Below are 15,026 nucleotides of genomic sequence, written 5' to 3'. Positions count from 1 at the left end.
TCTGCAAACAATGAGAGAATTGATCCTACATGACGAAATGAAAGAATCCACGATCGCCCTTGCGGCAAGAAATCGAAGAAGAACCAAAGATCGATCCACCTTGAGTTGAGCTAGAAATTTACGCACTCCCTCGGCTTGGCGACGAGCTCCAGCGGCTTGTCCAGCACCGTGAATCCCACTCGCTCGCTCACATCAATCTCCTCCCCTGGCGGTGCGCTCCAATCGAACCTCTGGATCAATCTCGCCAGCCCCATCACCACCATGCACGACCCCAGCGACGCGCCGGGGCAGCTCCTCCGCCCGGCCCCAAACGGCACCACCCGGCACTCCGAGTCCATGAGCTCCACGATCTGGGACGAGAGATCGCCCGGCGAGGCGAGGAAGCGATCGGGGCGGAAGAGATGCACGTCGTCGCCCCACACCGATCGGCTCCTCCCAAGCGAGTACGTGTTGACGAGGATGCGCGTGTTCTTGGGGATGTCGTAGCCGCCGATCCGCGTGTCCTCAGTGGAGAAATGCGGGATAAGGAACGCGCCCACCGGGTGGAGCCGGAAGATCTCCTTCACCACCGCCTTGAGATAGTTGAGGTTGACCACGTCCGACTCGTCAACGGGCCGGTCAACGCCCACCGCCGCGTCGAGTTCTTCGCGGACCTTGGCCATCTCTCGCGGGTGCCGTGCCAGCTCGGCCATCGCCCACTCGCTGATCACGGACGAGGTGTCTGTTCCCGCCGAGAGCATGTCCTGGAAAAACCAGCGAAAAGAAGCAGAAAAGAACGCATTAACTCGCCGCCCGAGAAAGTAGCAAATGTCCTTTAAGGGCATATGCCACAAGCACAACAGTTAACCCATGTTTGACCAGAGAAAAAGCAGGAAAAGGGCCTTTTAGGGTAAGCACCTATTCACCAACTAACAACGGCATTCACTAGATTGTTAACCGCAGTTTTTCAAGCAAAGACGTTCCACACGAGCGACGGTAAGTTGCATCGGCAGCAAATGCCGCTAGACGGCAAATGCTGCAAGACCCAAACACGAGAGGAAAGCAAGCAAGCCAGCAAGCAAAAAGGTGGTGGGCACTTACAATCATGATCGCCTTGATGGTCGTCGTGGACAGCTGCTTCTCGCCATTGGCGCCAGGCACCGACAGCAAAACATCCACGAAGCTGGCCCCCTGCTGTTCCTGGCAAGATCGCCCGCTGTTCTTGGCGAGCTTCTGGCGATGCTCCTCGATGATCTCGTCGTAGACCTCGTCCGTGCGCTGCATGATCCGCCGCATCTTCCTCTCGTGGCCCTGCAGATCAAACGCGCGCAGGAAGGGGAGGTAGTCGGCCACATTGAACGCGTTCACCAGCGCGAAGCCCTCGTAGATCATCTGCTTGTGCTCGGCGGCGTCCTCGGGCCCGGCGGCGCCCGGGCCGAAGTGCCGCTTGCCCAGGAGCATCCGCGTGAGGATGTTGCAGGACAAGCTCGCGAATTTGTCGCGGAGATTGATCTTGTGCGTCGTGGGCGATGATCCGTCCTCCCTCCCGAGATCCTGGAAGACGCTCTCCACCATGAGATTGAGCTCCTGGCAGCGGCCGTCGCGGAAGGAGGCGATCTTCCGCGGCGAGAGGAGCTCCAGCGTGCAAATCTTACGCATTGCCCGCCAGTGCTGGCCGTACGGGGCGAAGGCGATGTCGCGGCCATTGTACGTGAAGTACTGGCACGCGATGTTCTCCGGCCGCGACGCGAAGATGTGATCTTGCTTGATGAGGATGTCGCGGATGATCGCGGGGCTGTCGGTCACGATCGTGGGGACCACGCCCAGCTTGAGATAGACGAGCGGGCCGTGGCGGCGCGTGAATTCCATCATGCTCTTGTGGGGGAAGGGGCCGATCTGGAGGAGATTGCCGATGACTGGCCATGGTTTGGGACCCGGGGGGAGATGCAATCGCTGGCGACGATCCCTCCCTTTCACGCCTGGATCTACATTGCTCTTGGCTCCCGGCCTGATCGGTCTAAAGAAGAGGAAGTGGATGAGCGAGAGGGATAGAAAGAAGGCCGCCACAATCGCTTGGAATACCGATGAATCCATCACAGGGTAGGACCTCTACTGCTCTATCTATCTGGATTGCGGAATGGGCACTCTTAAGTGATCATCAAGAACACCGCTGAGAATGGAGACAAGAAACCTGGATCTTCCCTTATTTTTTTAGCTCTCCCTCGCGACGTCTCGATGATCTAGCGGCGCTGCATTGAAAAAAGTCGATCAAGTCAAAGAATGCCAGAGCTCCTCCGGCTTGGCCGTGAAAAAAGAGAGCACAGCCCCAGCAAGAAAGAAAAAACAATGCTTAGGTTTTTAAATGCTCCACACCACCACACCACCACACCACCCCTTTGCTTTCATTACATCGCTGATAGATCGGATATTCTCAACTGGGAGAAACCAGGAGGAGAATCTTTGGCCCCTCACTCGCGAGGGCGTGACGGCGAGACGTGTGGTTTTCTGTGAGGGAGCGGGAGCGTGTGAATGTGAAGGTATGCCAACGTATTTATATGCGATGGCAGGGCGATCTGACGCTCGTTACTGCGTTGGTACGGTAGCTGGCTCTGACTCACTACACACGTCAGCAAATCACGTGGCACTACTGACTGGCATGGTGGCGTGGCATTCTTATCCACGTGCCGCACAGTCATTGGTTGTGCTTTGTGGTAATTGTTCTTTGTTAGAGGTTAGTGAATCCTTGAGGTTGTTAGACTGTATCTACGTTTGTTCCACAGGATCTTTCGATTGAATGGTTGGGAGATGCGAAGTTTGTGTCAATTCAATAACTATTTCTCGCTTTATGGCACATGTCTATTTGAATAAAAAACTAATATTTAGTTAGAAAGCGGAAAAATATAAAACATAAAATGACTAATTGAGCTCTCTAAGCTCGCCATTAGAAAGCTCAAATCTCTTGTGTTTGGACAAGCTACTGGCAAGTTCTTCATATGTTCTGAGCTTTTTTGAGCTCCTGTAGTCCACTACTGCCTGGAGGATTTGAAGAACATCACCATGGCCAACAATCAAAACAGCAGACCTGGAAGTTCAAAATTTTAGCAAAATCACTACACAAAACTTGCGGCAATGATTTTTTTCCTTACCCGTGCGTTTGTCGCTCGATTTCATGAATTGCTTTGAGCACTCTCTCGTACACGTCCATGACACTTTCACCGCCTTCAGGCCCAACAAAGGGATCCTTTCTATCGTCGTGAGAGTACTGAAACAAGAAAAATGCATCTATACTTTGAGATAAAACAAAGATAAGTACCTCCAAGCGCGACTTTAGTTCATAGAATGGCCCAAAGTATCGCTCCCTAAGCTCACTAAGAACCTGAATGACAAGAAAAGTTTTTATACTTTAAAGTTCAAACAATAGGAAAGTGAAAAAGAGAAAATCTATGCCTTACATGAATCCGTGTATTCTCAAAGCTTGCATCCACCGCTTCCAAAACGCACTCAGATGTTTGGATCGTGCGGCTAAACGGGGAAGAATAGATCCAGACATTGTCTAGACTAAATTTCTTGAGTTCCTGTCAGGAAGAAAGAATGAAAAAAGGACAACTTAATTCGAGAGCTGATATCCATCATCACCTTGACGAAGATTTTGCCAGCGTTTCTTGCTTGCACAAGGCCCTGAGGAGCAAGCCCATACCCAGGCAGAACTCCATTAGCCTGGTAAAACCACTGGTGAGAAAATGATAAAGCTTCGAGAGCGAGCGAACCTCGTGTGAGACGATTAGATCCAACTCGTTGGGAACGCTTCGTCCATGCCTGAGCACCCAATACTTGTTGTGAAGATCGGGAAGCTCCATAGCTTTAACAAAGACAAAGACTTTGCAACAAATTAATGTTAGAAGAGATAATCCAACACACAAAGACAAAGTCTGCCGGCCCTTTGTGCTTGGAATACTCCAAAGGACATTTGATTTCTGCCAAAAACAAGCAGAGAAAAGTTTGTAAGAAAAGAAAGAAAAAATGAAAATAAAGCTTAAAGTTTTTATCAAGTGTTTCAATGTTTGTGTGTGAGAAAAATAAAAATAAAAATAAAAGAATAGTCATGCAAGCCGTCTAAGTTCTCCAGTGAGCAGTGCAAACTTTCGATGCTGGGAAAGAATGGAGACGTATTCCTCACTGTCCGTTTTGATCCTGCTTACCTCCGCGGCCTTTGTTATAGTTTGAAGGATCTGGAGTGTGTCACCATGACTTACAAGCAATATAGCATAACTGCAACAGCAAAAGCTCCATCGAAAGTGAAATAAAGACTTCATGTTTTGCCTACCCTTCGTGTTGTAACTCGAGCTGAGGAATCACTGCGGCTACTCGCTTTGCAACATCGGCTACGCTTTCACCACCTTCGGGGCCAACGAGTGGGTTTCGCGCATCGATTTCCCAGATCTCGGGATACTGTCATGGTAAATGGAGCTTAAAGACAGAGCGAGAAAAAAAAAACAGCAAACTTTCTACGTGAAGATGAGACTGCAGCTCTAGAGCTGGCCCGAAGTACCTCTCACGCAGCTCATCCAAGACCTGAATCAACGAGAGAATTCTTCTTTGTCTTACAAACAAGGAAATGCAAAGGACTTACTCTGATCTCCAAATTTTCGTATGCATGCTTGAGAACTTCAGCTACGCAGTTTGCAGTCTCCATGGTCCGCGTGAAGGGCGAAGAGTAAATGGCGACGTTCTTAAAGCTGCCGTGCTCTTCGAGTTGCTACAAAAGTTTTCTCAGGGGCGTTTTTCTCTTGAGAAGAATCGGTACCTTAACAAAGATCTCGCCAGCAGCCTTGGCTTGAACGAATCCCCCCTCGGCGAGGCCATGCTGAGGTAATGTCCCATTGCTCTACAATCAAAATCAATCAAGTTGGAAAGTGAAAATTGGAGAAAATAAAACTATACACCATCGCTAAGTTGAAAGCATGATCTATGATTTTTTTCGCAATCCAAGTAAGTTTAGATCCATGCCTTGATCTATACTCCAAAGTAACGAGGCAGCGAATTTTTTCTTTTGACCATTTCTTCTCACTACCTTGACTTGTAGCTATGGATCGAGGGAAGTACCTTGTGAGAAACGATGAGACCAATCTCGTTTGGCACGCTGCGACCATGGCGAAGAACCCAATAGCAGTTCTTCAAAGGAGGAGGCGAGCGCTCCTCCTCCATGCTAAAGGAAACCCTCCAATGAGATAAGAAGCGAATATACTACTCAAAGAGCTAGGGTTTTTGGCAGGGTTTATCCATGGCGCAGGCGAAGATGGCCATTCTCCTCAAGCCCTGGCTCGGCGGCTCGCCGCCATCGCTCCATTCCACTCCGCCCGGTCGAATGGCGAAAACAGGTGCGTTCTTCGATCGATTTGAGCCTGCATTTCGGGATTTCGGTCGCGCATTGGTCTGAATCGAGCGTGTGTGTGGATTTTTTGGGCAGCATATCCCTATCCCTGGGGTCGCAGGCAGCGGCGATTCTACTCCGGGCCAGCCGCTCGAGCAGTCGAGGGTGGATCGTTCCAGGCGAAGTGAAATAATTTGTTTTGGCTTTTATTCGTGAAGGATCGATTGATGGTTTTGCTTGTTCCAGGTACGCTGAAGCCTTTCCTGGGTCCGTCAAAGTAAAAAAAATCCGCCCTCCCGACTATGATCTAAGAACTGGTACACTTTCGTTCTAGTTCTCGAAGTTTGTGTTGTTTTTCCTGGTTTTGCGAGATTCATTCTGTCTTGTTCTCCCTTGCAGATGAGCCATGGAAAAAATACCTCGACACCAAACTTAATAACAACATGACCATCGCCGAATTTATTGCAAGGTTTGCTCAGGGAAAATCCGGCCTAAGAACCTATCGGCACCAGCGAGCTAAGTTGCCATTGCCAGAGGCAAGAGGAAGGCCGCTTCTACAGTGGCAGGGCCTCGAGAACCGCAAGCCCGAGACACAGAGAATTGAGCAGCTGCTGCGAGAGACAGAGGACAAGTTCGTGATGGTTTTGGGAGCTCCCGGCTGTGGAAAAACACGGTGCATGTTTGAGCTTCTCTCCAACGAGTATGGATTCTACTACACGGCGGAGAGCGAAGTTAACCGGGGGTCGGGCGACACAGTCTACTGCCAACGTATGATGCAAGTTCTTATGGACGACGTTTACGACGTTCCAAAGCGGGACGTCATAGCCGAGCAACACGCACGCGCGTTGCTGCTGGGAAGAATGCTGGTCCTCGACTATATCTTCCGGCTGCGTGTTCCAGGGTTTAATCCTTATATCTTTCTCCAGCTTCAGGCAAGCTAGACTTTGTTTGTCTTCCTTGTTTCTGTCTAAGAGCTTGTTTTTTTGTAGGTGGAAGGACCTCGAATGACTGGGATGGATATCTTCCGAGAGCTCACGGCAGTATTGTGCGGGGAATACGAGAACGACGACATGACCCGTCAGATTGACAAAGTCTGGGCACACCTCCAGTACGGGGTTCCCAAGCTCAGAGTCGTGCTCGAAGAAGCTCACGTCCTCTTCCATTGCCGGCCCAACGTTTTCCCTCTGCGAAAGAGCCACCTGGTTCCCATCTCCATTTACTACCCGATGGTGAAGGCAATGCTCTTTCCAAGCGAAACTCTCAAGGGACACGAGCTGGTGATCTGCGGCTCGGGCCTGGAGATGCTCGAGGACAAGACGAGCCTCCTGGGACCTCTCAAGCAGACTCCAACCGTCAAGTTTGCCGACTTCTCGGTATGGGAGAACGAGATGCAACTAAAGGCATACCTGGACACGTTCATGCAAGTCACAGTGGAGGAGTGCCGGGCTCTGCTGTGGACCTGGAGCGGAAGGATGCGGCCGCTGGTCAACTGCGTCGAGGGGCTTCTCGGTGGCCTGGATCCAAACTCGAAGCCGACGACGTACAAGTCAGTGGAGAACTGCATCCGGGACTACGAGACTCACGCGCTAGAGAAGATCGATGCGAGGCACACCCACGCCTACGTGCTCAAGGAGATGAGAGTTATCGACAGGACTACTTACGATCTGGTGAGGAACGTCTACAGGGCGTTCGCGTGGTGGGGTGACACCTTCCAGGCCATCACGGTGAAAGAGATGAAAATGGTCTACCTCGGCTTCGCGCGCATGCAAACCATTCCAGTCGACGACCCGGCCACGGGAGAGTGCCTGGCCGCCCCCGGGGTGATGGTCTCGGCACAGATCGACGAGCCGCTCATCGTCAAAGTCCTCCACAAGCACTTCAGCGCCGACGCGGAGCTGCTCCAGGAGCTCAGAGTCTCGTCGCTCGTCCAAGGCAAAGGCAGGCTGTGGGAGATGCACCTCTTCGACGACCTGGTGAAGCTCTTCGATGGCGCCACCCCGCTACACCAGCACGCTCTCTTCAAAGGCGTGGAGCTCCCGGAGATCTTCCAGCAGCCGGCTAGCATCGTCAACGCCGAGAAGGCGACCGGCCCCTGGGTCCAGGCCGGAAGCATCAACGCGGGGCTGTTGGAGTTCATGAGCCAGCCGGACGAGTCGAGAGCTCCACTCCTCATCTGCGAGGGCATGGCCGGCCCCGACGCATTCTTCTTCGTGCGCTTCCGTGACGGGCGAACGATCGGCTCTGGAGTTTACGTGAAGTACAAGCACAGGACGAGATCTTACGCGGGGGCGATGCACTGCACGGATCCAGAGGCGGCCTACACGGCCTGGAGGGGCGATCCGCCGAGAAAGGACGCTGGGATCCAGCAGGCCAAGAGGCAGGCGTTCGAGGAGTTCGTGAGAAGCTCGAGCAGCGTTCCATGGTCGGCTGGATATATCCGGCTCATGCTAACGTACCCGGCGGCGGAGAGCAGTGGCGAGAACACGAGAGTGGTGTACCCGGCGAGGGGAGGCCCGCAGCTCGTGGTGGAGGTCTCGGAGAAGAACGCGGCGGAGATTTTCGGCGAGGATCATCGCAAAGTGTTGGACATGACCAAGCCTGTGCGGCTGCTGGATGTTCGTCCAGAGCCGGTTAGAGAGGACTTTTGAAGAGTTTTTGTTTATAGAGCATAGTACACCCAAAACTACAAATCAAACAGAGTGGATCTACTACCTCTGGGTCGAAATATTTCGCCCCAGCCCTTGCGATTTGTGATATTCCTGCAAGATCAAAGCACACAATGAGAATCTGCGCGGCACAACAGATCGGCAATGCAGCTTCGCAAGCCGAGACAAACTGACCGTAGTGATTTTTACATTGGGGAGTTACGCATCCACTCCCAAACGGGTTCAAACGTATGAACTTCCTGAATATAAAAGAAAAACAAGAACAAGAACATACCAAGAAGAAATAACTATGTTGGGCGTTAGTAAAGAAACATGAAGCATCAGGAATTATATATATTGTAAGAACAAATTATGTAAGGGACTCTTGTCTTAGCACCTTTTGCTATGCAATGCACTTTGGAGAAAACTGATAATATAAAATTAACAAAAGAATATTGTAGTATTTTATGCTCAATACACTCATTTTGATAAATTTTAACTGATGAATCTGAACAAGCTATACATCAGGGATCTCAAGGGCTTCACTGCAAGCTTAAGATCTTAGATGTGAACAAAGACTACTCGCTTTATCCCCTTCTCCTGGGATTTGATATTGAAAGTGTATATAATATGGAGCTGGGCTTGATTGAATCAATTCTATGCCCGTTTTATGGATAATGCCAAGCTCGCAGCATATTCCCAAAGCAGAAACCTGGAATGCAGTGCCTTAACACAAAGTGGTCTAGAGGGAATCCCTGCAAGGCTTTCAGAAGATTCATTAACAAGATATAATGTGCTCGAACGTAATGCTTGCCACATATGTGTTTGGGGAATCCTGGTGTCATGGTGAGCTTTTAATCTTGGTGAGTTAGACTGGTATGCAATATCTATCTGGAAGCAAAAAAATCTACATGATTGTAAAGTAGTCCAGAGTTGTTGTACGGGTATATATCTCTCTCACAAGAGAGCTTGTATGGCCCATATCTCAGTGTGTTCTCCTTGTATGCTAATTCACTTGAACACACCAAAAGCTTGACTTGTACGATAAAAATCTATTTTGATCAAAGAAGTCAAGCTCAGTGGTTTTCTAAAGTGAAATAACATACCAGTCAGAAGCACTTAAAATAAAGCTGCATGGCCCATACAAGCTCTCCTGCAATAGAACCCTACTTAAAGAACAGCTTTGGATTACTTCTCCAATTATGTAGACTTTGTTACTTCTATATCCTTGCAAAATACAACAATCTGGTGGATTGTTTTTAATGGAAAACATTCAGTCTCCTATGTATCTAGTTGGGCGCCAAAGGATTTAAAACATGGCTGCCAAGTAAGATTGGATTCCAGGAGCTGGGATTCTACGGCTGTGGATTTCGCTGCTTCAGAGGGACATCGTTGTGATGCAGGACATGCCAGTTTGTGGAGGATATGCTTCATGCAGACACGACCAGCATTCAGACCCCAGGAAGTTTGGGCGGCATATTGGAGAGTTCGAAGTGAAAGCATGCAGGCTTCATCAACACTTTCGGATGAATTTCCTTGCTGAAAATGACAAATTATATGTTATTAATTACCTTTGTGAGAGAGAGAGAGAGCCAGACTTGTAAAGTCAACTGTTTCGTCAGCCATAGCCGATTTTCTAAACATCACTGCACGTTATATGTTGTTTTATTTTCTCATGTTCTGGACTCCGAGGGATTTCAATTTTCTTAAATTGTAAGTAATTCTTGTAAGTGCTCTACTCTACCGTCACGTTGTCTCGAGATCAGCAGCGAGACTCCGCATGCAAGGTTACTCAGCTTATGAATCGTTTTTATTTCGAGTTCTAGCAGCGGGTTTCGAAGCAAAGACGTGTTGCGAAAAGTACCTACTGGTCAAAATCGTGTCCCTGGAGAAAACAGAAGAGAAGAGATTTTGTATAGTAGGTCCACCAGAGCTCTCGCGGGATCTTGGTTGGGGCCATAAACAAGTACCTGGATATGTTCCTCATGTCAGACAGTGCAAAAAGAATGAACCACCCACCGTGTGATTGTAAAATTGCCCACCATCTTTTCGCATGAAAAGATGCCGGCTGTCTTCTTGCAGCCTGCAAGGCCGAAAAACACACGCGAAAAGTGGAAATCCAAAAACGAAAAACGAAAAAACCGTGAGAAAAACTCACCGAGTTTCGAAGCATATCGCCTCACCGAGGTCTGCGTGTGTAAGCTGACAGTAGATGGCTGTTGAGAAGCTCCAGAGAAACACGCTCGTAACATGCCGGGCTTTGTGCGGCTTGCTCGTCGTGATCGTCGCAATGGACCCGCTGCGTCTCAGCTTCGTGAGGCAGATCCCCAGCTTTCAGGCAAAGTATGTGGAGCCGCCAGTCCAAAATGCCGCCACCATGCTCAAGGATCCGAGCAACCGGCTGCTGGGAGCTATGCTGCGGTTCGAGAATGAGTTCCTGGGACCCGAGAGCATTGCCTTTGATTCCAAAGGACGAGGCCCATACACTGGCGTGAGTGACGGACGTGTGCTTCTGTGGCAAGGCTCCGAAGTTGGCTGGAGGGAGTTTGCAACGACGTCTGCGAATAGGTACGTGTGGGAGAAGAAAGACGAGAAAAGGTTTCTCTATCACTTTTTACCTCTGATGATGGATTGAAACAGGACCAGAGAGTGCGATCCCCGGAATCCCCCGATCGTGTACTTCAAGCAGGAACACATATGTGGACGTCCACTGGGCCTGAGATTCAACAAAAGCTCGTCAAAGCTCTACATTGCCGATGCCTACATGGGTTTGATGGTCGTTGGTTCGGAGGGAGGCCAGGCACAGGTCCTGGCCAACGAAGTAAATGGCCAGAAGATCAAGTTCGCCAACGATGTCGACTTTGATGACAAAGGCTTCGTATATTTCACTGATACAAGCACGAGATATCAAAGAAGGTAACAAAGCTCTCTTATTTCTTCTCTCTTTAAAGCGCGAGAAAAAAAAAGCGCAGACAGTACCTTGTTTCAGTGCTCGAGGGGGATAACACTGGCCGTTTACTGAGGTATGATCCTCAGTCAAAGAAAACCATCGTGGTGCTCGACAAGCTCCGGTTTCCAAATGGAATCGCGGTGAACAACGATAGCTCCTTCATCTTGATAGCGGAATCCATCACTGCAAGGTAGAAAAAAAAAGAAGAAGTGGAAGCTATAGAAAAGGAGAAGATTGCTTACGCGATGTATCTTACCAGATTGCTTCGCTACTGGCTCAAAGGCCCAAAAGCTGGAACCACGGATGTCTTTACGACGCTTCCGGGCAATCCAGACAACGTCCGGCTCAACGAAAGGGGCGAGTTTTGGGTCGCAATGTACAGTCGAAGCAGCCGGATGGAATTCCTGGCCAGCCATCCTCGGCTCAAGACGCTCCTGCTGCGCATTCCAATCCCTCTTGAGTACACGTTCTACTACCTTATGGGAAGATCTTACGGCATGGTCGCGCGCTACAGCGCCCAGGGGGAGCTCCTCGAAATCCTGGAAGATCGAGAGGGCAAGGTCGTGAAGCACGTCAGCGAGGTGGAGGAGCGCGATGGCAAGCTGTGGCTGGGATCGGTGATCTTACCTCACATCGCCGTCCTCAATCGCCAAAACTACAGCCTAGAACCCTAAAATAATCTGTTACAAATGAGCTTTGCGAGGGAAAAAGGTGTAAGGTCATAAAAGAGGAAAAGTGCCTCGAGGAGCCCTAAAAACAGAGAGAGCGAGGGTTGGGCGCGCGTGGTAAGCAATCTGGCCATTCCCATCGGGCTGTGCAGCTTAGAATTTCGTGTGATCCGAGCGCCACAGCTTAGAAATGCTTCTTGCGCTTGATCCACGCAAAAATTCGCTGTTCCACGATTTCGGGCCTCTGGAAGTAGAACCTAGAGGTTTTGTAGAGAATTCGCTGGAAAGGAGAGAATTAGTAGAAGCTATATGACGCTGCTGCGTGGTGTGTTTGGCATTGTGACATCTTTCTTTATGATTGCAGTGGCTTGGCTGTGATCTTGCTGGAAGAATTAAAATGCCGAAGGACGTAACTACTTTAGAACCGGCTGACGATTTGGTTGAGAATACCGAGCTCGTTCTTTTTCACGCCAAGGAATGCTATGTCTACTTGATACCTCCGAGACGATCCGCTGCTTCTTACAGGTGAATAGCATTTTACCATTTCCTTCTTTTGCTTAAAACTATCACGTACTTTTCCAACTCCTGTTTTAAAAAAATAAAATAAAAAATCTCTCTCTCTGCAGAGCAGACGAGTGGGATGTCAACAAGTGGGCTTGGGAAGGAGCTATGAAAATTTGCAGCAAGGGTGAAGAGTGCACCATAAGACTGGAAGATAAAACTTCAGGTGGAAGCGCTTTACTTGAAACACAACTAATGCGGCGTGTGTTTGTAGGAGAACTCTATGCACAGGCGTCCGTGCGCAAGGACGAGCCTTTGCCTATTGAGCGTGTCATCGACAGCAGCAGGTTTGTTAGAAGTTACAATGACGACATAAGCATACTTCTTAGAGTGTTTCTTTTTCTTTTTGTTTCATTGTGTTCTAGCTTTTGTGTCATTACAGGTACTTTGTGCTGCGGATAGAGGACAACTCCAGTTAAGTGCAGCTGTGTGAAGGAGACAGCTGACTATTTGTACTGGCATGTAGGTGGGAAGTCTCGGCACGCGTTCATCGGGATAGGATTCAGAGAGAGGCCACAAGCCTACGATTTCGAAGCTGCTCTTTATGATCATGTGAAGTATCCTTTCTTTACGTAGACAATTCTGCCGGTTTCTTTAACATGGTATAGCTACTTGAACAAGAAGAAGCAAGCGGAAGAATTGGAACAAGAATACCAGACCAAGCCCGCGGTTGATTACAGTTTGAAGAGCGGCGAAACGATCCGCTTGTCTTTGAAAAAGGTAAACATGCTTAGAATATTTTTGTCTGTTTCTTGTAACTAATCGGGTGTCATGTATAGCCGAGCGGCGAAGCTGCAGGAAAGTCCACATTCACGGATGCGCAATCTCTGAAATCCTCCGAGGCTCCAACTGGTTGGCCATCTTTTCCACTGGGCCCTTCAGAATCTCTGACAAAAGATGATACTAAAGCAAGTAGCCTAGAGAACACTGTAAGTGAATGCGAGGACGAGTTTGGAGATTTTCAAACTGCTTAAGGGAGTACCGTCTCTTTCAATCCGTCTATATATGCTGTCATCTAATGCTGTGTGATTGCGTGGAGCTCATTTCATCACAGGCATTTGTGAGACACTGTGAAAACTATGGTTACGGTTGTAAATAATACTGCCTGGTCTGACGGTGCTTCTTTCCTTGGATTGCCCGTATTCCGCCGGTAAGGAATATGAGTTTACTACTTCGGAGTGCTGCCGCTGTTGCTACTGACTCTGGTTGGTTCTCACTCTTTTAATTTATCCTCTTTTCCTCCATGTGAAGTGAGTTGAGCTGACGGTTGCATTCACTCTCTTGCAGGGCCAATAGGAAAGACCAAGAACAAGGGGTGTAAGCAATTTGTTTTGATGTTCCAGTTATCTTTGCTGGATGGATGGATTGCTGGGGCGCTTTCCAGTGCATAAACGCTGTGAGTTTTTAACGGTAGTTGAGACATGACACCAAGCTTCGTCTACTTGTGCCAGAATGACTAACAACCAAATGTGTTCTATGGTGCAGATCAATCCATGAAGAACGGGGTATTGATGGACTGCAAGAGAATTCATCCTTGGGTCCACATCCTTTATGCGGATCCACATACACGGCGCCAGGGAATTGTCCTCTGCGTGGCGCCAGCCAATCGGACTTTATGTCCTCTCGGCTAACTGGTCGTCCATTAGCGCCAGTAGGTGCAAAGTTACCGCACACATTCCAGTGGCATGCAGGCCCATCTTTGGTTTCGTTTCTGACATGGTTGCCTCGTTTCTTCTCGCTTTCCAGCTGCACTCCATCGCTCTCGAGGTTTACGGCGGTCGTGCTTTGCAATACAGCGGCGCTCACGAAAGTTCATTAAACGAGCTTAATTACCATCCAGGCGGCTTTCGGTTTATATATCCTGGGCCACAGGGCGAGCTCTAGATATCTGCACAAGAGGAGGAGGAGGAGTGAAGGTTTCGGGACGCGGGCACACTCTCACGCTCGTTTCTTCGCAATGGGAGAGCGCTCGTCTCCTCTGCTGCTAGCGGTCCTGGTAATCCTTGGAATCTCCTCATGTGGACTAACTGTTTCTGCTGCGAGACCCCTGGAAGAGCAGAAGACGCTCGACTGGCTCCACTTCCCGCCGCTTCCTCCATTCCCATACTTTTCGCATCCAAGTCCAGGGTATAAGCCGCCATCTTATTCTTACCCGGCTCCAGAGTACAAGTCCCCTCCATCTTATTCTTATCCCACTCCAGAGTACAAGTCTCCTCCATCTTACTCGTACCCGGCTCCAGAGTATAAGTCTCCTCCATCTTACTCGTACCCGGCTCCAGAGTATAAGTCTCCTCCATCTTACTCGTACCCGGCTCCAGAGTACAAGGCTCCTCCCACGGTTCCTTCCACTCCAGCTCCGGTTTACAAGCCTCCCACGGTTCCTTCCACTCCAGCTCCGGTTTACAAGCCTCCCACGGTTCCTTCCACTCCAGCTCCGGTTTACAAGCCTCCCACGCCTTCTCCCGTCTACAAGCCTCCCACTCCGGTTTACAAGCCTCCGACTCCTTCTCCGGTGTACAAGGCTCCTCCGCCTCCGTCGTCGGGCTACTAGCGCGAGCGAAGTGAAAGCAATGTAGCAAGCTCTTTCAAGGTTCTTACTAGGACGTTTGGTTAATCTTCTTCATGGCTCAAGTGCTTCTTTGTTTCACCGACATAGGAATGCTGCTCTGTGGGAAGAGCGGAGAGAAAATAATATTTGTTCCAAGCCAGGCGGAAATGCGCAACAAGCGTTGCTCTGGTTTCTTTTCCTTTTTCTTTGGTTTTCTCCTTTCTTGTCCTGATCTTGTACATTGGAAGAGCTATTAAACTTTTTATTAGAAACAAATATTGAAGAACATGACCAGCACTCAAAT

General features: G+C 49.4%; 5 protein-coding genes across 8 annotated transcripts; 2 read left to right on the top strand and 3 right to left on the bottom strand.

Annotated features, from left to right (window-relative positions):
• Positions 1-2: 2 nt before the first annotated feature.
• LOC9657843 (cytochrome P450 703A2) lies at positions 3-2,334 on the bottom strand. The gene is made up of 2 exons (XM_002977965.2): positions 1,081-2,334; positions 3-743 (listed from the first exon to the last, which is right to left on the bottom strand). Exons 1-2 carry the CDS (start codon positions 2,071-2,073, stop codon positions 111-113), a joined length of 1,626 nt encoding a protein of 541 aa, XP_002978011.1. The 5' UTR covers positions 2,074-2,334; the 3' UTR covers positions 3-110.
• Positions 2,335-2,882: 548 nt separating this feature from the next.
• Positions 2,883-5,201, bottom strand: LOC9653202. The gene is made up of 12 exons (XM_002977964.2): positions 5,083-5,201; positions 4,784-4,864; positions 4,610-4,735; positions 4,489-4,551; positions 4,304-4,428; positions 4,179-4,248; positions 3,747-3,953; positions 3,616-3,696; positions 3,432-3,554; positions 3,293-3,355; positions 3,126-3,241; positions 2,883-3,061 (listed from the first exon to the last, which is right to left on the bottom strand). Exons 1-12 carry the CDS (start codon positions 5,182-5,184, stop codon positions 2,896-2,898), a joined length of 1,323 nt encoding a protein of 440 aa, XP_002978010.2. The 5' UTR covers positions 5,185-5,201; the 3' UTR covers positions 2,883-2,895.
• Positions 5,202-5,254: 53 nt separating this feature from the next.
• Positions 5,255-8,061, top strand: LOC9653201. Its single transcript, XM_024683135.1, has 5 exons — positions 5,255-5,357; positions 5,447-5,534; positions 5,597-5,667; positions 5,750-6,282; positions 6,340-8,061. The coding sequence occupies exons 1-5, from the start codon at positions 5,261-5,263 to the stop codon at positions 7,996-7,998; spliced, it is 2,448 nt and encodes an 815-aa protein (XP_024538903.1). The 5' UTR covers positions 5,255-5,260; the 3' UTR covers positions 7,999-8,061.
• A 1,722-nt stretch (positions 8,062-9,783) lies between these two features.
• On the bottom strand, positions 9,784-11,361 carry LOC112349125. The gene is made up of 7 exons (XM_024682915.1): positions 11,202-11,361; positions 10,975-11,026; positions 10,760-10,883; positions 10,614-10,711; positions 10,179-10,553; positions 10,015-10,078; positions 9,784-9,965 (listed from the first exon to the last, which is right to left on the bottom strand). The coding sequence occupies exons 1-7, from the start codon at positions 11,359-11,361 to the stop codon at positions 9,867-9,869; spliced, it is 972 nt and encodes a 323-aa protein (XP_024538683.1). The 3' UTR covers positions 9,784-9,866.
• Positions 11,362-11,656: 295 nt separating this feature from the next.
• LOC9653199 (extensin) lies at positions 11,657-15,010 on the top strand. 4 transcript variants are annotated; one of them, XM_002978137.2, is made up of 10 exons: positions 11,657-11,730; positions 11,978-12,138; positions 12,240-12,340; positions 12,389-12,461; positions 12,557-12,588; positions 12,641-12,731; positions 12,783-12,894; positions 12,954-13,379; positions 13,462-13,570; positions 13,660-13,860. In XM_002978137.2, the coding sequence occupies exons 2-8, from the start codon at positions 12,011-12,013 to the stop codon at positions 13,146-13,148; spliced, it is 732 nt and encodes a 243-aa protein (XP_002978183.2). In that variant the 5' UTR covers positions 11,657-11,730; positions 11,978-12,010; the 3' UTR covers positions 13,149-13,379; positions 13,462-13,570; positions 13,660-13,860. The 4 variants fall into 4 exon arrangements, with proteins under 4 accessions (XP_002978183.2, XP_024538815.1, XP_024538818.1 ...); XM_024683047.1 differs by having other exon boundaries at positions 13,462-13,584; XM_024683050.1 differs by lacking the exon at positions 11,657-11,730 and having other exon boundaries at positions 12,054-12,138; positions 12,245-12,340.
• Positions 15,011-15,026: the final 16 nt, after the last annotated feature.

This window comes from Selaginella moellendorffii, unplaced genomic scaffold (genome assembly GCF_000143415.4).
Source record: "Selaginella moellendorffii unplaced genomic scaffold, v1.0 SELMOscaffold_36, whole genome shotgun sequence".
Lineage (NCBI taxonomy): Eukaryota > Viridiplantae > Streptophyta > Lycopodiopsida > Selaginellales > Selaginellaceae > Selaginella > Selaginella moellendorffii.
Note: the sequence above shows the minus strand (reverse complement) of the source record. Positions and strands in the feature narration are given on the sequence as shown.